Below are 14,597 nucleotides of genomic sequence, written 5' to 3' on the forward strand. Positions count from 1 at the left end.
TAAAAAGACATCTTTGGTGATGGTGTTCTAGAGGGAATAAGGACAAATTTTGCAATATGGGGAAATAATTTTTTGAAATGTCTTTGATTCCCTTGTTTTCAGTTGTTTTGAAAATTGGGGGCTATTGTTTAAATAAACTAAAGTAAAATCTTCAAATAGTGAATTTTAAGGGAAACTTGTGGCAGCAGTAAGGAAAACTTCAGAAGAAAATCTCTTGGTTACTTTACTTGTTTTCTCCAATACATCTCGTATGTTATATTCATCTTTAATGACAGATACTTTAAATGTATAAGAAGCATGATAAACTACCATGTGAAATTAATCATTATGGGTTGAATAATAGTAATTTTCATTACTAAAAACAAAGGATTAGAGGGGAGGGTATAGCTCAATGGTAGAGTACATGCTTAGCATACATGAGGTTGTAGGTTCAATCACCAGTACCTCTAATTAAATAAACAAACAAACAAAATTATCTCCCCTGCAAAAAGAATAAAAATTTTAAAAAAAGGATTAAATACCAAATTGTAAATGAGATGTGGTGCAAAATCAACGTCTTGAAATAGGAAATAGCAAGATATATAAATAATTTATTATCTGAATATCCTTTTTTGTCTGGTATCATGGGGGAAAAAATGATAGAAATCTAATGAAAATAGCTCAAGAAAAAGAGAGGTAGAGAATGAATCTGAAATAATGTCAAAGCTCAAATCACTTGAATCTGTAGAAAGTGTCAGATTTAAACCTGTTTTTTTCAAGTCCCCAGTAATGTTCTCCTTGCACAAAGCCATTGCTTCTCTTGACTCTTTGTCCTTTTGGGCATCATAACATGTTTCTTTTGTGGGGGTGGTATTTGGTTTATTTACTTACTTATTTTTAGAGGAGGTACTGGGGATTGAACCCAGGAACTTATGCATCCTAAGCATACACTCTACCACTTAAGCTATACCCTCCTGCCCCCAAATCTAAATTTATTTTAAAATGGTAGCATATGTGTTCTCCCATTTTGAAGTGAATAGCATGAATTACCACATATGCTTTTACTGGAAAAAAAATTAGACATAAGACAAGCCATTTTTGCCTCTATTTCAAGATTTCTTTATACCAAAAGAAGATGAAGTTTAACTGATTTTGTCCACTGGCAAAGACAGTTCAAGCAGCCTAGAATCCTACATTTACAAAGAAATCAGGGCCAAATGGCTCATTCAGAAAAGCCAGGATTTATTCAAGACTTGTTTTAGAATATTCAATATATTTGCCTGCATCAAATTCCCTGTCCTAAGAAAAGTTCAAAATGCCGCAGCAGCAAAGTGACTTGTCATTATCTATCTGTCTTCTCTCCACAGTCTGGGGACCATGAATAACTCAGGGATATCTACTGTAACACAGTTTGTCTTGTTGGGCTTTCCTGGTCCCTGGAAAATGCAGATCATCTTTTTCTCAGTGATTCTGTTGGTCTACATCTTGACTCTGACTGGGAATATGGCCATCATTTGTGCTGTGAGGTGGGACCACCGACTCCATACTCCTATGTACATGTTCCTAGCCAGCTTCTCTTTTCTAGAGATCTGGTATGTGACCTGCACAGTCCCCAATATGCTGGTCAATTTTCTTTCCAAAACCAAGACCATATCCTTCTCTGGTTGCTTCATTCAATTCTACTTCTTCTTTTCCCTGGGCACAACTGAATGCTTCTTCCTCTGTGTCATGGCTTACGATCGCTACCTGGCCATCTGTCATCCACTGCACTATCCCTCCATCATGACTGGGCAGTTCTGCGCCATTCTAGTGTCTCTTTGTTGGCTCACTGGTTTCCTTGGGCATTCAATTCCTATTTTCTTCATTTCTCAACTACCCTTTTGTGGTTCCAACATCATTGATCACTTCCTGTGTGATGTGGACCCTTTGATGGCATTGTCCTGTGCCTCCTCACCCATCATAGAGCATGTATTCCATTCTGTGAGCTCTCTTATCATCATTCTCACCGTTTTGTACATCCTTGGGTCCTATACCCTGGTGCTCAGAGCTGTGCTTAAGGTTCCTTCTTCAGCTGGGAGGCAGAAGGCTTTCTCTACCTGCGGATTGCACTTAGTTGTGGTGTCTCTGTTCTATGGAACCATTATGGTGATGTATGTGAGCCCCACATCTGGCAACTCAGTTGCTATGCATAAGATCATCACACTGACATACTCGGTAGTGACACCAGTATTAAACCCCCTCATCTACAGCCTACGCAACAGGGACATGAAAATTGCCCTCCATCAGATTCTTTGTGGAATGAGAATTATTCAAGCCTCATGAAAAGGTTTTGTGAAACCTGATGACTCTCTTTCTGCAAGAAGAATAATCCTCTTCTTTCAATCCAAATTGATTTAGCTTTATTCATAACCATCATAGTCCTTTTGTGCAAAGCAGAATTCATCATGTATTTGATTATATTTTTATGTGTTTTCAGTTTCATAAATGTATTTCCATGGGAAGAGACCTCTACCTGACACATGGTAAAAACAACTCTTAAAAAATCTTAAAATTTGCTTCCAGAAAGATTTTGACTTTTTCAATGTACAATCTCTGTCTACACAACTTTAAGAGATATGAATCAAATTGTTATTTGCCTACCTGGCTGCCTAACACTTTGCTTAAAAGCCACATAACCCATAAAATGCCTTGTCTTGAATTTTTGGCAGAAACCCCACACATCAATGATGGATACACTAAGAGATTATTAAGCCAGTGTCACAATTCTTAGTTCAACATCCCTATCAACAGTATACAAAAGGGAGGCTAAAACTTTGTTTGAAAACATTAGTAAGAATATCTTTGGTAAGTTGTCAGCATGCAACCTTCATTAGGAAAATGAAGATTACATCAAGAGAACCACTCAAAGGACTTGCCCTTGTTCTCTGGAGTTTAAGAGACACCTGGACTGTCCCTGGTTCATACCTGGAAAAAATATATAAATATTGTAGAACTTGGCTCTGAGAGAAAAGGAGAACGAAATGGGCTATAATAGGAGCATAATAAAACAAATACAAAATACCACACTTGCCCTAGTTAGAGCTCATAGAAGATAACAAATCTGGGCCATCTTGAAGGAGAGTCCACCCAAAAGTACAACTTCGAAAAGTAAAGCAGCCCTAAAAGTTAGTCTACATGAGGTGGGTCACCAGAATCCAGAGATGAAAGAAGTTATAAGCAGCCAGCCAGTGAAGCATTGCCCACATCAGAGAACTGCATTTTAGGGTGCTCCCCTCCCCACAAAAAAGAAAAAAAACTCCATGAGAGGAAAATCAGCATACAAACTTTTGTCAAGTCTGTACAGCAACACCACCAGTCAAGGAAAAGGCTGTCCTCTTCAAACCTAAAGTAACCACGAGCAGTATAGAAATGTGGAAGAGGAGGACTGAAAGGGCAGGGGAAAAGATGTAGATCAAGCCTGAGTCAGAACATCTTGAGGGATGTTTTAATTTGGATAAAAAATTAAAATTTAAGTTTTAGATTATATTAGAATTTCCAATACCTGGATAAGGAAACCATGTATTAATACTGAAAGCAATCAGAAAAGCTATCACATTGGCCCAAGATACTATCCACAGGTGGAGACAAATAGAACATCAGAAATGTTTGAAATAGGCATGGTGAGAAAAAATAAAGTTCCTTTGTGCTTATACCCTACCAAGTCCAAATCATCCCGTTAAATAGTTACAAGTATGTGTATTTAAACGTTGTGGTAGCCTAAGAAAGAAAGAAAACCCTCACCTGAAGACCAGAAGTTATCTCTTTAAAAGTCCCCTTGAACAACTGGAGAGCACCATGCTTCAGGGTGGATAGAAGGACCTAAAAAAAAGGTGGGAAAAGGAATCAGAAAATATGCTTCGAAAGCTACTAAAGACAAGCTTGATATATTCATCAAAGTTGCACCTTAATTGAGCACTAATATTTTAATAATTCAGCTGAATTCATTAGCTGAAAGAGGAACAGAAAATATTTTGGACAAAACTCAATAGCACATCTGTCATCACTTCACTAAGAACACCTATTCTTTGGTTAAGATTTAACTCACATATCACTCCCACCAGAAAAATCCTTCTAATATCCCCAGACTGGACTATGATTCCCTCCATAATGCACCTAGAACACACCAGGTCATATTCCATCATTGTACTTATTGACTCTTTGAGGTGAGTCTACTATGTGTCTGTGTCTCTTAAGCTAGACTATAAGCCCTTTGAGGACAGGGACAGTATCTTGTATCTTATTTTTTCATCCCTGACATCAGCATGTTAACTGACTAACTCATAGTAAGCAGGTCATGAAAGGAATTGTTTTTAGAACTGGGAGTGAGCTAGTTCTTTAATCAGTCTTCACTAAAATTGAATATATTTTAGTCACAAAACCATGGATTATTTACACTTTTAGTATTTAAAAACTTATATGGTTTAAAAACTATGTTTTGATATGTGTTTTATTACAAAATAACATATGCTTGTCATAAATTTTTCAAACAATACATTAAAGTGTAAAGTTAAGGATAAAGGTTTCCACCCACCCTCTTCACAATCCCATTTCCCACAAATAACAAGTTTAGTACAGGTCAGTTTTCATACATATAGAAACATGCAAATGCATACACATATAATGGTTTTAATTTCTTTAAACTGATTATATTACACAAACTATTTCACAGCTATTTTTTATTGTCTTAAAATTTCATAACCTCCTATTCAAATGAATACAAATAGATATGCCGCATTCTTTTTCATAGTTTAATATTGTCCCATTTGTGAATAAACCATAACTTATTTAATTCTTCCCCTGTTGCTAGACATATATGTTTTAAAGTGTTTTGTTCTCACGTAGGTTCAAGCTATTAAAAAAAAAAAAACAATTCTAGGGTCTTATTAATAAATCTATCAAAAATCCTTTTTTAAAACTATGTCAAACATAAATATATAAAAACTGTTACATATTTTAAATGTTAAAATCAAAATATGTCAAACATACATAAAAGTCTATGTAATTTATATGAAAGATTAAAGAATATGATATTTAGAAATGCCTGTACTCTTCTTTATCCAAGTAAGAACATGGAATATTATCATTTTAGAAGCCTCTTGTGAGCCTATTCCCAACATCAGTCTCTCTATGCAGCAAAGGGAAAGGGGGAATTTTGTGTTATTAATTCCCTTGCTTTCCTTCAGTTTTACCACTTATATATCTCTAAATAAAAATGATGGAGTGGGAAACTCCAAAGACACATTCCTACACAGAAACATTGAAAATACAGACAAAATTGTCAGAATCAACTTGACTAAAATTCAGGAAAATAGTCAAAGATTTATAGCAAGCAAATGAATGCATAATCAAAAAGAGGACAAATAAAACATGGCAGGAGAGCTTTGTGGCATGTTAGCTTACCTATGCCACATCCCCGCCTCCTCAGCTTAGCAGCACTTGAAAGACAACAGTCCATATTCCTAGAATGGGGTCTTAGTTCCTGAGAAAACAGAATGAACCTCATCCTCTAAAGTTTCCTGTTTGTTTTGATCTGTCTAGGGGCTCCCTGAAAGACTACAACAGAGGGCTTGCCTTTATTTCACCTAACTCAGAACTCTCTCAGAACAGAGAAACAACATGGGAGAGGGTGTAGCTCAGTGGTAAAGTGAGTGCATAGCATGCTTGAGTTCCTGGGTTCAATCCCCAGTACCTTCATTAAAAAAAAGAGAGAGAGAAACATCTACATGGAGGATATTCCTTTAAGGCAAAGGAACCAGCCACTGTCACCTAGGGCTAAGAATATCAACTGACACAAACAATAGACACACCAGAAATTCTAGGAGGAAAAGTGAGGGAGTGAGTTACTTGGAGAAAAAGGACTCTGAAGAGCTTCCACATATTCCTGGGAACAGTCCCTAATAGAGAATGTCAATAAAGAGAAATTTTACATCAACAAGATGAGAAGAACAAGAGAGATAGAAATCACAAAGAAGAACACCCAAAATTCTGCAGCTGGAGAATACAATGAATAAAATTAAAAATGCAATAGAGAGCAACAAACTTGATCAAGCAGAAGAAAGCAACTGTGAATGCAAAGACATGTCATTTGAAATTATCCAGTCAGAAGAGGACAAAGGAAAAAGAATGAAAAAGCCTATATGAATGATGGGATACCATAAAGTAAAACAACTTGCACATTATGGGAATCCCAGGAGAGGCGAGAGAAAGAAAAGAATAGGAAGTTACTTTAAAGAAACAATAGCTGAAAAACTTCCCACCTGGGAGAAATCATCCAGGCACATGAAGCTAATAGGTCCCCAAACGGACTCAACTCAAAGAGGAATTTCTCCATTCACCTGTTGACGAACATTGAGTTGTTTCCAGTTATTGACTGTTATAAGTAAACTGCTACGAACATTTGTTCGTTGTTGGAAGACTTCGTTTGACATATCCATTTTTTTTCAGTAAATAGTGAGGAATGAATGGCTTTATCAAATAGTACATTTATGCTTAACCTTTGAATAAACTGTCAAATTGTTTTCCAAAGTGCTGTGCCATTTTTACATGCAAACAGTCTGCGAGAGTTCCAATTCCTTTATATCATAACCAACACTTGTATGGTCAGTCTTTTTAATTTTAGTCATTCTGGTATGTATACAGTGGTAGCTCATTATGGTTTTAATTTGTATTTTCCCTAATGACTAATGATGTTGAATATGTTTTCACTTGCTTATCTGATATCTGTATATGTTCTGTTCAATGTCTATTCATATCTTTTTTGCATTTTTAATGGGTCATTTGGCTTTCTTACTGATTTTTGAGTGTTATTTATACATTCTATTGCAAGTCTTTGGATAGATATATGCCGTGCCAATATTTTTCCCCAGTCTGTGGCTTGTCTTTTATCTTAATAGTGTTTTTCAAAGACTAGATATTTTTCATTTTCATGGACTCCAGTTTGTTATATTGTAATTTTATGAATCATGCTTTTAGTGTTGTATTTTAAAAATCTCTGCCTAAGACAGGGTCACAAGGATTTTACCCTATGTTTTCTTCAGTGGGGTAGGTTTGTTTTGTTTCATTTTCTTTCATTTTTTATTAAAGTGTAGTCAATTTACAATGTTAGTTTCAGGTGTACAGCAAAGTAATTCAGTTATACATAAAAACATACATGCATAAATACATTTTTTCATTATATTTTATTACAGAAATTGAATATAGTTCCTTATGCTGTATAGTAGGTCCTTGTTGTTTACCTGTTTTATATTACCCTATGCTTTCTTCTAGATGTTTTATTCTTAGGACTATGACCCGTTTTGAGTTAATTTTGGTAAATTTTGTGAGGTTGTTGAAATACTGATGTTCAGTATTTTTGGACATGGATATCCAACTATTCCAGGACCATTTATCAAGGTGTTCCTTTCTGCACTCAATTGCTTTTGCACCTTTTGTTGAAAACCAGTTTTTCACATATAGGTGTCTGTTTCTGGATTCTATATTTTGTTCAGTGGTCTATTTGTTTAACTTAATGCTCATGCCACATTTGTTTGATAACTGTAGCTTTATAATAAGTCTAAAAATCAAGCAATGTTACTCCTCCAACTTTGTTTTTTCTAGTCTAATTTCTTTGTATTTCCATATGGATTTTAAAATTAGTTTGCCAATTTCTACCAAAAAAAAAAAAAGCCCTTTGAAAACTTGACTGGGATTACAAAGAATCTGTAGACATTTAGAAGAATTGACAGCTTAACAATACTGAATTTCCAACCCATGAACAAGCTACATTTTTACACTTGTTTACATCTTTAATTTCTTACAGCTATGTTTTTTATTTTCATTGTATAGTTCTTTCACACCTTTTCAGGTTTATCTCTATTTAATATTTTGAAGCATTGTAAATGGAATTTTAACATCAAGTTCTGATTGTTATTGCTACTTGTATATAGAATACAGGAGATTTTTGTATATTTCTTCAATCTTGAAATCTTGCAAAAACTCATGTTTACCTGAAACAAATAGACTATCAGATATTTCTCCAGCAAAAAAAAAAGGAGGGGGCGCTTATACAAGATTAGCCTAGAATGGCAGTTCAGTGTCTGCAACCATGATGCGCCACATGCAAATCCATACATGAGGAAGGAAAAAAAAAGCTTTTACAAAGGGAAAGGGGAAATTGGGAGGGCTATAGAAAACAAAAAGTCCATGTCTTTTCATTGGCTGAGTCCTTGCCAGGAAAGAAGAGGAGTTTTTCCTCTTGTTGTTGGGCTCTGCTATCATGGCAGGGCAAGAAAACTCTTCTGGTTGCCCAAGTATGTTTAATTGAAGTTTACATTTATTAACTGTCACTTACTAATTCTAGTAGCCTTTCTGTAGATTTCATTAAATTTTATACATAGATGATCATTTCATATCCAGTGAAAGATAATCTACTTTCTATCACTCTAGATACCCTATATTTCTTTTCTTTGATTGCACTAACACTTTAAGCACAATGTCGAATAGAAGTGGTGAGAACAGACATTATTGTCTTGTTTCTGAGTTTAGGAGACACGCATCCACTTTGACCATTAATATAATGTTAGCTATAGGTTTTTGAAAATGCTTTTTAGAGATTGAAGAAATTTCTGTCTATCCCAGTATGCTAAGAACTTTTATCAGGAATAGATGTTGGTTAGAATATGTGCAGGTATATAGTGTATTGTCTAGATATTTATGAGACAACTTGGGCATTTAACTACATTATCTAACAGGGTTTAAATGGGAAAACTAATGTCAAGTTTCAAACAACCCAGTTCTGAGAAAATTTTGCCCTCAACTTTCAATCATGTCAAGATTAACCATTCCCGAATGTCCCACTTCTTTTTCAGTTTTAGGTCACCCTTTCCTTCAACTCCTAACTTTTCATGAGCAAGCAGCTGTGGGAGCCCTGTACAGGAAAATTACTTTCAGTGGAGAAAGAAATGTAATACACTTCTTAAGGCAAATATATAATATCAACAATTCCTTTCAATCTTGTGAATAGTCCTCTAAAGTATATTTCTACATGACAGAAAGAAACTTTGGTAGCCAAATTTAAGGGTTATTAATCTTTGACTTCAGTGAACATGCAATTAACTCTAAATTCTATTCCTGAAATAAGACTTAGTAAATTATGAAAGTCTAGGTCAGACTTTTGGGTTAAGGAAGATCATTAGAAAGCTCATACTTGGACCACAATTCTTAGATCTGGGAAGAATTCCTTCTATTGAGTTATACTTCTACATAACGCTTTAGTATTTCATTGAGGAATGTTATAAAAAGCAACTCTATTGAACCAGCTATAAACATATATATAAAACATTACTTGGGAGACCACTGTTCACTCTGTCTTAAGACAGTGTCTCTAATATGAATCCCAATGAATGAAATTATTTTAGACCTAGGAGCCAGTAATTAAGCTTCCCCTGAAGAACCCATTTGTTTTCTTTTTACAGATAACAAAAGTCATATAACAGATAGTTCTCCATTCCTCACTCTGTTTTAAATTGCATTGACAACATACTTGGGGATTTGACTTTCTACCAGCATAAAATCTTATGATCCACAAAGCTTCATTCTATTTTTTTTCTTTTTTAATTCATATTTCTCTTCTTTTTTTTGGTACATTTTTTGTTAGATACATCAAATCCTTAATAAAACAAGGAGGAATACAGTGAAGACATTTTTAATTAAACATGTTAGTAAATACGTAGTTCCAAATTGAGAATTGCTCAGAACTATGGGTAAGGTGGGATTTTATTAACATGGAATTTTTATTAAGGTAGCATTTTTATTATGCTTTACCCTTAGGTTTTAGTATTGTGCAGGCTTCCCCAGAGTTCACATAAAACACTCGTTATTGTGACCCAGAAGATTCTAGATGATTTGATAATGCCTACCTCTCCAGCCTCATACACCATTTTCTTCTGGCCAAAATTAATCTTTATTAATTTGAAAATCCCACAATTAAACATGCACTTATGTGGAACTTAATTCCCCTATATCTTTGCATGCCTTATTCCCTTACTTGAAATATCACCTCCTCACAAACACATTCTCTGACCATCCAATCTAAACTATGCCCTATCCTACCCCAACAATTTCTATATCCATACTCTCCTTTATTCTTTGTATATTACTTACGATTTCTGAAATTACAGATTTATGGGTTTAACTGCTTATTATCTGTCTCTCTCACTAGAATGTAGTTTCACAAAGGCAGAAACTCGATCTTCTGTATTGATACAAACCCAGTGTATATCAAAGAGGTAAATAAATGTTTACTCAATAAATGAATGAAATGTATCAACCCCAGATGCCAACTGAGTAATATATTTTTTGACCAAATAGTTGGGCCAAATCACCTCGAGCTGTCATCAGATTCCACGGCAGCTGTCTTCACTTCAGTATGCTAAAATCACTGGCTTTTGCTCTCTGTCTTCTTTACCTCTCTTGGGCTGTGTGCTCAATTCAACCTTCCTTAATGTGAAACTAACCCAAATTGTATTGCTGCTATATACCTATCTTCTTTTTAAATGTAAGCCCATTTCCAGGTATCTTAATTATCTTGCACAGATTTTAAAAAAGGTAGGAAGAATGTAGTCTATCTCTTATTTTATAAATGGAGGATTTGAAAACAGAGGCAGGAAAAAAACTTCTACTGTTACGAGTGTTTGAGTTACCTATAGTACTCATTCTAACTTCTTTCACATTTCCCAACTAATCAAAGATTTTTGTTCCTCAGTCACATACTTATTTAAAATAGTGACACTATAAGATTAGTCTGTGAACTAGTGATGGTCTAGGTGTACCAGAATTACTTGCGTAACATTAAAACAAGGATTTCCAGGGTACATTTTAAACATTTTGATTTAAGAGATTTGAAGAAAAGCCTCTTTTAAAGGAATCTACTCTTTTAAAAAGCTCTTCAAGTAATTATGAAACAGATTTGGGAGATTTGGGAGTGCTTTAGATCATTATTCTTTTGTATGTCAATTAACTAAAATTTGGGGTTTGATTTTTACTTATTGGCACTAATTTCCATTTATCTGAAAGGTGTGAATACTCTTCTCTTCTGCAGAAGTAGGGCAAAGATCTTTAGGCCAGAGAAACCAACTGTAAGAATGGATGGACTTAATAGAGGTCGAAAAGCATGAGGTCAGAGACCAGGAATGTGATCACTGATAAAAGGGCAAGTGCTTATTAGAGATCAGGTTAAGAGAAGAGTCTAAAGTCCAGACATCCAGGACATTTGATTCTAGTTACTATCTACCAAATCCTGATTTGAAGCAAAGACTGGTTTAATTCAGTGTACTACTGTTCATTATTGGCTAGGCAGTAATAGATCAATTCGAGTCTGTATCTCTAGGTGCAAATGAATAAAGACCTACTTTTAAATGGGAAATAGAAATGAACAAAAATAATAATTCTGATCTTTATCCATTCACTCCCTCTGACTAATTTTTGTGCAGATCTGAATTTTTTTCAAGGCAGCCTTCATGTCCTTGTTCCGGAGACTATAAATCAGAGGGTTTACAAGTGGGGTCACTGATGAATAGAACAAAGTTATAATCTTTTGTATCCCAGCTGGATTTCCAGAGGTTGGTCTGATGTACATTACCATGAGGGTTCCATAGAACAGAGACACAACAACCAAGTGGGAACCACAGGTGGAGAAGGCCTTACGCTTGCCAGCCGCTGAAGGGACACTCAGCACTGCTCTGAGAACCAGGGTGTAGGACCAAAGGATGAAGAAGAGGGTGATGAAGATTATAAGAGAGCTCAATATAGAACAGGAAAGCTCAATTCCAGGGGTAGGGATGCAGGACAGGGCCAGTAAAGGACCAGGGTCACAGACAAAGTGGTCAATGGTATTGGGGCCACAAAAGGGGAGTTGTGTGATAAAATAAATAGGGACTGGATAGCAGAGGAAGGCTATTACCCAGCAGAGGGCCACCAAGTTCATGCAGAGATGGCTGCTCATGATAGTAGGATAGTGGAGAGGTCGGCAGATGGCCAAATACCGATCAAAAGCCATGAGGGGCAGTAAGAAGGTCTCAGTGGTGCCCATGGAGAAGAAGAAGTAGAACTGGAGGAAGCAGGCAGTGAAAGAGATGGTTTTGGCCTCAGATAGGAAATTTCTTAACATATTGGGAACAGTTGTGTTGATGTAACAGATCTCCAAGAATGAGAAGTTGGCCAGCAGAGTGTACATGGGCGTGTGAAGCCTGTTATCAAGCTTCACTGCACACACAATGGCCCCATTCCCCATCAATGTGAGGATATAGGACACAAAGAACAGCATGAAGAGAAGGACCTGAACTTCTCTGGAGCAGGGAAAATTCAGGAGTATGAATTCAGTCACAGTCTTGACTCCTGACACATTCATGGCTTCCTAAGGGGTGGAGAGAAAAGAATGACAATGACAAAGATGACTTTATTCTTTAATCTTCAGGAATATTCACTCTTAAGAGACCTCTAAGTCCCTCAGATCTTAGTATTCTATTAAATAACTAATAATCTAACTATACTGCTGAAGACTGTCAAACTTTGAGAGTGCTAGAGATGATCAGACTTTGAATCTTGGACTTTCTCATTCCTCTTTCAGAATTTTCTCACAGATAAAGACAGGATCTTATGCAACAAGCAGTTTGGAGGTTAATGACAGTACGTGCAAATGTAAATAGGTATGATAACCATATATTAGTATCTACAGAATGAGATATAAAAGATCCTTAATATTGGACACAGAATTTCAATTACTTGGATCTTTGGAATTAGAGACACAAATGTTAGGCAACAGAAGAAGAGAGGTGGAAAAGGTAAACAACACACTGAAATCTTTATGCACTTCACTTTTATTCTGGATCAGTGTTGGAACAATAAGTGCTGACATCTTAATGTGGTCTGATAATCGAAATGAAAAATGTCAAATGTACTATCCTTTCTTCAGTGTTCATCAAAGTTGGTTAATTCAAGAAAAGTTTGAACATCCAGACACCAACAAAATGACTTTCAATTTGGTCTTATCTTCTACCTATTGAATTAAAATAGTCCCTTAAAACTTTGATCTAACTTAAAACTCTATTTACAATTTTTTTAAAGTGAGCAGTGTATCTATATATTACTTAAGGATTTTTGAGGGTTTTGCCTTGAGGTGTCAGGATTCTCAGAAAGGCCTCTATCCTGGTTTAGGGACAGATTCAGAACATCACAAATGCTTACAATGTCATCAGTAGTTTGATCTTAATTAATTTTTTTTCTGGATCCCTTCCATTAGTGAGGGTCAGTCATCATTTGGGCCTGAAAGACCCAAAGTGACATGACTGAGTGATGATATTTATTCAGTAAGATGTAAGTACAGAATACAGACCCAGATACTTGTAATAGAAGTATTCTAGTTAAGAGTATGTATTCGTATATTAGTTGTAAAATGTATTAATTTCCAGATCACATAATGTCACAGCTTGAAGGATAATCTTGATGATTGCAATTAGTGACACAAGGGATAAGACAAATTCAGAATTTTTCGTATCACACCTCACTTCCAGGCTCCTCTACAGTATGTGAAGAGATCATATATGGCACAGCAAAGCTGTAAATAATTCCTCTGTAGCAGAAATTGAGAGTAACCCAGAAGCCAAAGAAACCCTGAGGAAAGAGTGAAAATAGCGAGAAATATTTGGCGACTAATATGTCTGAGGATTCCAATGGCTTTGTAAACCATGTGGGAGTGAACTCACCAATCTGCAGTGCTCAGACATCACAGTGCTCTCTCTTCTGCAGAGTCAGCAGATGATCATCATCAAATACAGGTAAAAATAGGGAGAGTTTAAGTTCTTTCTGCCCTGCTCCTCAGAGCTGTTTTATCAGTTATTTCCAGATGTCACTTCAGTAACATCTTCACTCCCCCAAAGACCTGGTTCTTACTGGGTACAGCTCCTGGTTAATAACGACAGAATTTATATACTATTGAGGCTCTTACCTCATACTCGTCTCTCTTACTTCTCTGGTTCCCAGCCATCTTCGTTGTAAGGATGAATCTCCTTACATTAATTTATATACTTGAGGTGTTAGTGCTTTTATAGTCACACAAAAGAAGGCAGAGCTAAAAAGCATACTTAAGAGCTGTCCTATACTTGTACCTCTTCTGAACCTGTCTCCTCACATAGAACTGGTGGTTCTGCCTCGTAATCTATTTTCACTGCAGCAAAAGGCAGGCAAGATGGAGGGCATGGCATCCTCAGCAGTCAACAGCCCAGAGAAGTGGTTAGCCTTGCTGGATACTGATACTGGTTTGGACAGAAACTGGCATATTTGCTGCACAACAGAGATTTATCTATGTTGTTCTGAAACCTATGTCTTATTTCTTCTGACAGTTATAGCTTCCTATGAATTCTAGAAGTGGGAATTTATGAGGAAAGATTATCAGCTGTATCCCAAATGTTCTCTTCCCTTTGGAGCCCATTAATTGGCCTTTGGGACCAGTTTTTCCAGTGGTGAACAATCATCTCATGCTATTTTTACAGCAGATGTTTATTTTGCCCTATAGATAGGTTACTCTCATGATGGTGCAAACACTA

General features: G+C 36.0%; 2 protein-coding genes, 1 long non-coding RNA gene and 1 other non-coding gene across 5 annotated transcripts in view; 1 reads left to right on the forward strand and 3 right to left on the reverse strand.

Moving 5' to 3' along the window:
* The window catches only part of LOC140696852 (uncharacterized), a 167,631-nt gene that overhangs the window by 149,257 nt on the left and 3,777 nt on the right, over positions 1 to 14,597 (reverse strand). For both annotated transcript variants that reach the window (XR_012073428.1, XR_012073427.1), the window contains exon 2: positions 3,760 to 3,837. This is a non-coding gene — a long non-coding RNA (uncharacterized lncRNA). The remainder of the gene's footprint in view (positions 1 to 3,759; positions 3,838 to 14,597) is intronic.
* On the reverse strand, positions 881 to 954 carry TRNAP-AGG (transfer RNA proline (anticodon AGG)). Its single transcript has one exon. It is a non-coding gene; the product is annotated as a tRNA-Pro (tRNA).
* On the forward strand, positions 1,345 to 2,301 carry LOC102538979 (olfactory receptor 11H7). The gene has a single exon (XM_006218120.4). It carries the CDS (start codon positions 1,357 to 1,359, stop codon positions 2,299 to 2,301), a length of 945 nt encoding a protein of 314 aa, XP_006218182.2. The 5' UTR covers positions 1,345 to 1,356.
* Positions 11,459 to 12,403, reverse strand: LOC102528599 (olfactory receptor 11H6-like). The gene has a single exon (XM_006218154.3). It carries the CDS (start codon positions 12,401 to 12,403, stop codon positions 11,459 to 11,461), a length of 945 nt encoding a protein of 314 aa, XP_006218216.2.

This window comes from Vicugna pacos, chromosome 6, assembly GCF_048564905.1.
Source record: "Vicugna pacos chromosome 6, VicPac4, whole genome shotgun sequence".
NCBI classification, from domain to species: Eukaryota; Metazoa; Chordata; class Mammalia; order Artiodactyla; family Camelidae; genus Vicugna; species Vicugna pacos.